At 40.2% G+C, this 7,925-nt stretch overlaps 2 protein-coding genes across 3 annotated transcripts; both read right to left on the bottom strand.

The window, feature by feature from the left end:
* On the bottom strand, nucleotides 1-2,425 carry LOC103510754 (class E basic helix-loop-helix protein 22; the record flags this gene model as incomplete). The annotated part of the gene is given in 3 exon segments (XM_008475442.3): nucleotides 1-541; nucleotides 1,147-1,429; nucleotides 2,237-2,425. Coding segments are annotated over 3 exon segments (573 nt in total). The 3' UTR covers nucleotides 1-427.
* Nucleotides 2,426-4,899: 2,474 nt separating this feature from the next.
* Nucleotides 4,900-7,389, bottom strand: LOC103510753. 2 transcript variants are annotated; one of them, XM_008475441.3, is made up of 3 exons: nucleotides 7,308-7,389; nucleotides 6,317-6,796; nucleotides 4,900-6,171 (listed from the first exon to the last, which is right to left on the bottom strand). In XM_008475441.3, exons 2-3 carry the CDS (start codon nucleotides 6,749-6,751, stop codon nucleotides 5,017-5,019), a joined length of 1,590 nt encoding a protein of 529 aa, XP_008473663.1. In that variant the 5' UTR covers nucleotides 6,752-6,796; nucleotides 7,308-7,389; the 3' UTR covers nucleotides 4,900-5,016. The 2 variants fall into 2 exon arrangements, with proteins under 2 accessions (XP_008473663.1, XP_026680526.1); XM_026824725.1 differs by lacking the exon at nucleotides 7,308-7,389 and adding an exon at nucleotides 6,821-6,955 and having other exon boundaries at nucleotides 6,317-6,471.
* Between the last annotated feature and the right edge of the window lie 536 nt (nucleotides 7,390-7,925).

The following is a 7,925-nucleotide window of genomic DNA, read 5'->3' as shown; positions in this document are numbered from 1 at the left end:
TATTATAGCCGATGGCCCTACTTATACCAAAATGCTTCTACTAAACTATAAAAAATACAAGCTGGAACGCCATCGGAATCAGTTCCGTTTCCGAATGGAAAATACAACTCAACACAAAAAAGATTGAGTGTTTCACCGCCGTTTTTATTTCATAGTACTGAAATAACTGCTACATTAGACTCGTGCGATCTATGTCGTAGCATGCCCATCTTGTAGTATGCCTCTCATCAGATGGGTGAGAAGAGACACGATACTTCCCATATAGGTGCTGGGACCACACGAGAACACTAGAAAGGTAGAAAGTAACCCATTGAAATATTTGCAATCGAAAAAGGAGTACAAATTTTTGTCGATGGTGGCATCGAGCCCGGGACCTTCTGCATGTGTCTATTGACTAGAGCTAACAGTACGAGGGCCTGTTTCTGTTTTATGAAACATTGGACGGATCCGAGGTAGAGGGGGGCGGGGTCTCAGGCTGCTGAACTGGCAACATGGTAGCTTGCAGGTCAAATCCAGGAGGCATTGTCATCGTTCCTTGTGCCTGTGAGGAGAAAATGGACAAAGTATTAGGGAATTATTGAAATTCTCAGTCATAATAGCTCAGAGATAGAACTTTGGACCGTAATCCGGGGATTGGGAGACGATTCCCAGTAGTGATGTAAAATTTCGAGGTAGACATTTGTAAAAGCTTTGCTTAAACAAATCAAAACCTTCGGTTTTATAAAAATTTTCAATGATTTTCCGGCGTCGTCGATCTTTCATAAGAAGCGCTGTGACTTTTAAACGTTAGGTCGTGGCTTTGATTCCCGCCCGGGCCGGATTTTATCCTAAACAGATAACATTATTTCTCATAATGAATAGCCTTATTTTATCTTTGCGATCTTTCATAAGAAGCGCTGTGACTTTTAAACGTTAGGTCGTGGCTTTGATTCCCGCCCGGGCCGGATTTTATCCTAAACAGATAAGATAAGGCCTTCAGGACCATAAGGCCTCAGTATTTCAGGACCATAAGGCCTCAGTAGCTATAATTCCCTCTATGTTGAAAATCTTGACCTCTTGAGGAAAGAAACCTCTTGAAAGAAGATCATTTTGCCTTGACGACCAAAAATCGCCGAGTTAAAACTTACACCCCACTTCGTTTGTTACCTGAATGTACGTAATAATTCTTCTCAGTTCCTCCAGAGCGTTGGCTTGCATTAGAATATAGTTCTTGGCAAGGAGCAGGGTGGCTATTTTGGACAGTTTCCGGACGGACGGTGAATGAGCATAAGGAATGACGGCTCGAAGTTCATCCAAAGCGTCGTTTAAATCGTGCATACGCCTTCGCTCGCGGGCGTTGATGTTGAGACGCACCGTTTTGCCTTGACGGTTCTTCTTGGCGAGTGGCTGGAGGGATCCCATCGCCCCCGAATGAGTGGGGTCTTGAAACCTATCGAGAATGGAACTCTGGGTTAATATCTGGATTGGGCATTCAATATCGATATATCGTAAGTGAATTAGAGATTCGTACGACGCGACGTAGCGCGTTTCTTCGTGAGACTAGAAATACGCATGCAACTGAACAGCGGCCTTAGATCCGCTAAACAATGGGTTCAGATTACCAGCGGGCTGGTAACCAGGAAATTAGAGATTCGTACGACGCGACGTAGCGCGTTTCTTCGTGAGACTAGAAATACGCATGCAACTGAACAGCGGCCTTAGATCCGCTACACAATGGGTTCAGATTACCAGCGGGCTGGTAACCAGGGTCAACCTGTCTTGACAGGCTTCAAAAATGAACAAATACAATCAAATGAGTAAAAACACAGTAAACTCAGAGCTCCGCTGGTTGAGGCTGGAACCCAGAAGCCGATTATTTTACCAGCGTTACTGTCTTTGCACTCGTTTAGTGGTAAGTACTCGTATGTGTTCATTTTTGAAGCCGATCAAAACAGATCGACGCTAGATGACCAGTGCGACTATCAGACAGTGAGGTAATCTGACCCCACTGCCCACTGTGTAACGGGCCTTAGTGATTCTGTTGCCATGGTTACCTGCTGTTATGTGACAAATGCTCGGGGCAATTCTCATCAGAGGGAGGTCCGGCGGAAACTGCTGATGCTCGTATGTGTTCATTTTTGAAGCCGATCAAAACAGATCGACGCTAGATGACCAGTGCGACTATCAGACAGTGAGGTAATCTGACCCCCACTGCCCACTGTGTAACGGGCCTTAGTGATTCTGTTGCCATGGTTACCTGCTGTTATGTGACAAATGCTCGGGGCAATTCTCATCAGAAGGAGGTCCGGCGGAAACTGCTGATACTGAAGGCGGGAAGTAGAAACCTCCCAGGCCCACGTTACCCAGTGGTGTGCGTCTACCGGGCACCTGACTGGTTTCGTTTGAGTAGTAACTACCAGAGTTCGAATCCATGCTGGAATGAAACCTGTGGAGGAAAAGGAGGAAATCAATGAATGAATCAATCAACCAACCAATCAATCAAAAGGAGGAAATTAATATAGTAATTCTTATTGATACTGTCCGAATAGGACTAAAGAGTCCCTGTAACCCAGCAGTTAGGCTGCCACTTTTACTGTGGTCGAATTCTCAAACAATGTTGAGGATACATTTCCATACCTCCAATGGGAGACATGGGATTGAATCCAAGATCTCCTGATTACCAGGCGAGCATCTTGACCAGGCAGTTCTCCTGATTTCCAGTGATATGCGGATATGACCACTGTGTCCTTACTCGTACCCTAAGAGTGTTATTCATATTTTGTTATTATGAAATCATATAATTTATTAGCGAGGAAAAACAGTTTGGAAACTTGCTCTTCAGGCTTCATTCCATACCAATCACAGTGTTTCACAAAGAAGCTAGTTATTTACGTAGGTTCTAGGCTGCTATAAGATGGGCGTTATCAACATCAGGAAAAGACTCTTACTGTGAGCCGGGGAGATAAACCGTAGAAAAAGGCTGCTCAATTTCAAGTCAGCCTACTTAATTTGTAGGGTAGCACGTCTGCTTTGTAAGCGCTAAGTCGCGGGATCGATCCTGGCCCCATCCCGTTCCTCATTAAACAGATACGGTTCATTCTCGGAGAGGCTGACTTTCTCCTAATACTGTCTTTCTTCTCTCGTTTTCGGAACTATAAGACCTCGGCAGTTACAGATCCCTCTATCAAATCTCTTAAATAGACTGGTCTCTTTTTGCTAGCGGCGGTAGCATTTTGAATGGAATCTCTTAAATCATGAAACTTCGGAATAATTTATTAGCGAGGAAAAACAGTTTGGAAACTTGCTCTTCAGGCTTCATTCCATACCAATCACAGTGTTTCGCAAAGAAGCTAGTCATTTATGTAGGCTGCTATAAGATGGGCGTTATCAACATTAGGAAAAGACTCTCACTGTGAGCCGGGGAGATAAACCGTAGAAAAAGGCTGCTCAATTTCAAGCCAGCCTAGATAACTTGGAAGGTAGCAGCACGTCTGCCTTGTAAGCACCAAGTCGCGGGATCGATCCTGGTCCGGGGTGGATTTCATCCTAAACATATACGTATAAGGTTGGTTCTCGGAAAGGCTGGCTTTCTCTTATCCTGCCTTCCTTCTTTCTTTTCTTTTTTTTTTCGAGACGATAAGACCTCGGCAGTTAGAGATCCCTCTATCAAATCTCTTAAATAGACTGGTCTCTTTTTGCTAGCGGCGGTAGCATTTTGAATGGACTAGGTAGTCCCAATGGATCACTAAAGTTAAGCAACGTCGGAAAAAGGAGGCTGTTCGCAAGACTGTGTTAACGTTGACTCTGTTACCCAAGGATGGTACCATAGGAAGCACAGGTAGCTACTCCAGGACTTGGAGAGGTACCCCCACAGCTCGTCACAGGAGTGGGATATACTACACGCATGACGTCAAATAATGAGGTCCCGGACCAGGGCTGGATGCGACGAGGCAGACGTTTCCTGGAGTCACAATGTCTGCCAGGAATTTTAGGAATCGATATTTTGTATGTGTGTGGCAATCCGATGGAAATGTTCGAGGGATTTTTTTGGAAGATGATGGCTTGTTGTGAAGATGTATTAAAAATTTCTGATAATGTATGGGCAATTTTCAAAACCGGGAGTAGGTACATCATCAGCTGATTTTTCTAGTGACGAACGTAGTTCAAGAAAGTGTGTGAGAAATAATAGTGGAGGTGCCAAAATACCCAATGATATTTGTGCATTTGATTATGATCTCCTGAATTAGTGGAGATGCCAAAATTACCAAGTGTTCACTCACAGATTCATATTTTCCTGAGTTCACAGTACATTTTCTGCAGTTACCTATCCTGATAGAGTTCGAAGAAATTTTCGTGATGTGCACAAAATTATTATTCAGAAAAAAAGCTGACTAAACTTTACGAGGTCTAGCACTTTACTTCCTCGAAAACATTAGCTCAAATCTACAGAGGCTTTCAACTCCACCTTTCATGGTAAATAGCTAACAATATTTCAGAACAAACGTGCACAAAGTATACAGAAAACCCTGCTTTTCAAACTTACATATAACGTGGCGGTGAAACCCTGAACCCGATGAAAAATCAATACCTCCTCCTGAAACGATCTACAAATACAGTTTTTAAGCAGGTTCCAAGGGGCTGGAATGTGTTATGTAGCAATACCAAGTCCGAAGATCTATTTTTCACAGCTCTCGTTCGAGGAAGCACCCTAAACATAGGGGTGGGGATAAGGATTGGGTTCTTATCAATAAAAATAATAGCTATTTCTGTCTCTCAGCGGTGGTGGTTGTGTTTTGTTGGAAGAATAAAAAGCGTGGTGGTGTATCGATTAAAAATTTCATTCTTCTCTGGGAAATCCGCTGTTTTAATTTTCCAGAGTCAGCAGAGAGAGGAGAATGTTACTGGGAAAAACATAAAGGATATTTGCGTTGTAAAAATTCTCTTGAGATCTTAAGATTTATGTTCAACATCTAATTATATTTCAGATAATAACTCCTTTGTATGCCCTGCTTCTTGTGGAGTATGTTAAAAGTAAGATCAATAATAGTTGTAGTCGCCACTCTCACCAGCCACAGGACAATTGACGCAGTATTGCTGATATTGCCTCCGAATCGCACTCTTGTTTTCTTGAAGGAATCGTAGAAAACCTTCATAGAACTTCTTCTTTTCCAACTTTCTTTCGATCGTGTCAGAATGATCATCGTGACAAAGTTCATTCAGAAATCTGAATTCATCCTGCGCATCTATAATGTCATGGTCATATGGTTCATTATTTTTAGCCTGACAGACTTTACTATGACAAATATCTGTTCTGTCTTTGTCATTTCTACATTGATAATCCCTGGTTTCAACCTTATCATTGAGGGTGTCTTTTTGATATCTGGAGTCACATGTTTGACTTCCTGCGTTATCTTCTAGTATACAAGTTGCATTATCTTCCTGGACACAAGTTGCTTTGTTTCTGAAACCTTTTCCTGTTATGAAGTTCATAAACTTTTTACCATGCTTGGATATTCCGTCTTGTCGTTTGTTTTTGTCTGGAATAATTTTCTGTTTCGGCTTTTCACTTATCTCTTGTATTTTGATGAGATAGTTTTTGTTCACGGGACTTTTAAAAACAAACTCACATTCTTTGAGTTCAAGTTTATTATTTTTGCCAAGTATTTTTTCTAAATGCGAGTAATCGTTTGTATTATTGGCACAATCTTTGTTTTCGTTTTGAATTCTTGTGTTATTCTGTATTTTACATGGTTTTTCACAGTTATGATTTTCTGCGGGTAAGCAGGCACTGGCACTTACTCGGTTTGTTGGTGCTACACAACTATCTGGACTTCTACTCGTACTGATAATATGCTTTTCCTCACTTCCACTGCGAGTTATACACTCAATATCTTGCTCAAATCTTTCCAATACATTTTCCATGTGGTCGAGTTTGTGATCACAGTGGCAGCCCGATGTTTCATTTGGATCTCTCCAATCATGCATTCCATTATAATCTCTCTTGCATCTATCATTTATTCTATCCGGTCCAGAGAGTGAATGATCACAAGCGACGTATTTCTCCGGCGTTGTAGTCATATCTAACTCTTCATAGATTCTGTCAACGTCTTTCCAGAATCGGTTTCTTAGTTTATCCAATCTGGACAAACAACTTCTGCAGTTGGTTTTTTGTTGTTCAGGTGTACAGTTACCCTGAAAGTGGAAATATTATTGTGTAATTTGTTATGTTAATGTACAATGGTCCTCATAAAATAATGAGAAGAGAAATGTATTGAAAGTTGTGTATCACGTACTGAATACATAGACAGTTGAAAAGTTATGTTTGCAAGTGAATTACCTCATAATAGGTCCGATTCGGAGGCCATGTCTCATTTCCTCCGCAACCACTTTGAGCAGGAAACATGTTATAATGTCGACAGCCTTTGAAAATGTCTTCTTGTTTGATACAGCGTGGCTTGTAAACTCGGAATTTTTCCATTTGTAAGCAATTATTTTTCTTTTTAAATACTTTCTCTTTCATGCTATCCAATTCATCAAATTCTTTGTCAATAAGTCTGTCGAGTTTGGATTTTCTCCTGATTTTACGTTTACGTGAAGGACCGCATTTTTGATAGTGGCAACTGTTAGGACAACATTCAGGTTGGATAACACATTCATTCATTGCCTCATAGTCGATGTAAGTGTCTTCTTCTTCATGTTCTTCACATGTGGGATCATCAGTAATAGGACAATGTTCACTTTTGAAATACTTAAAGACAGAGTCCAATACCATTGTGGAATAATACTAGAATTTAAAATAGGGTTGTTAACTTTAAATGTATTTCCATTTGTAAGCAATTATTTTTCTTTTTAAATACTTTCTCTTTCATGCTATCCAATTCATCAAATTCTTTGTCAATAAGTCTGTCGAGTTTGGATTTTCTCCTGATTTTACGTTTACGTGAAGGACCGCATTTTTGATAGTGGCAACTGTTAGGACAACTTTCCATTTGTAAGCAATTATTTTTCTTTTTAAATACTTTCTCTTTCATGCTATCCAATTCATCAAATTCTTTGTCAATAAGTCTGTCTAGTTTGGATTTTCTCCTGATTTTACGTTTACGTGAAGGACCGCATTTTTGATATTGGCAACTGTTAGGACAATATTCAGGTTGGATAACACATTCATTCATTGCCTCATAGTCGATGTAAGTGTCTTCTTCTTCATGTTCTTCACATGTGGGATCATCAGTAATAGGACAATGTTCGCTTTTGAAATACTTAAAGACAGAGTCCAATACCATTGCGGAATAATACTAGAATTTAAAATAGGGTTGTTAACTTTAAATGTGTTTGATGTGTGTTTGGGAAAAACGAGAACGCTGTAAATGATCTGTGTTCATGGGAAATGGGGCATCTAAATTGGCTTTGTAACTTTGTAGTTTTGTAGTAGTATAGTGTGAGTTGGGAAAGATCGCTGTACCTACGCAACGGTAAACCCAGAAACTTTATTGGTGGAAGAGTTGAGATTGTCCCTCTCGAGTACCAACCAGGGTAGATTTTATAATTTAAAAAAATGTCTTAAATTCCAAAATATCATCAGTTAGTCTTTTCTATTTAGATAGATAAAAATTCTTCAAATAGGTATTCACTATTCATTTTATTTGCAGATAATTCTGATGAATAATGGAATGAATCTGATGAATAATCGCAAGTTCTAAATGATGAAATTGTGTAATCGATTCTAATTCTAACAAAAAGGCTCGGTTCAGAATAAAATTAATTACTTTATAATGCACCTACCTACCACCTACGGCCTCTGCCTACGTAGTTAATGCCCTAATTAAAACATGTACAAGGCAGAGCTTGATGTGTATCTAGTAGGTAGGTAGGTACTAATTCGAAATAATTTTACTTTTAATTACAAAAAGCGCAGAGCATAAAACATGAAGTGCTTTCCAACATTA

The sequence above is a fragment of the Diaphorina citri genome, unplaced genomic scaffold (assembly GCF_000475195.1).
Source record: "Diaphorina citri unplaced genomic scaffold, Diaci psyllid genome assembly version 1.1 scaffold640, whole genome shotgun sequence".
Taxonomy (NCBI): Eukaryota; Metazoa; Arthropoda; class Insecta; order Hemiptera; family Psyllidae; genus Diaphorina; species Diaphorina citri.
This window is presented reverse-complemented; position numbering and strand designations above follow the sequence as displayed.

Excerpts from the sequence above, each read along its gene's own strand:
- LOC103510753 (XM_008475441.3), bottom strand. The coding sequence starts at position 6,751 with ATGGTATTGGACTCTGTCTTTAAGTATTTCAAAAGTGAACATTGTCCT. Across the intron at positions 6,172-6,316 it reads CGAATCGGACCTATTATGAG|GGTAACTGTACACCTGAACA; the intron begins GTAATTCACTTG and ends TTCCACTTTCAG.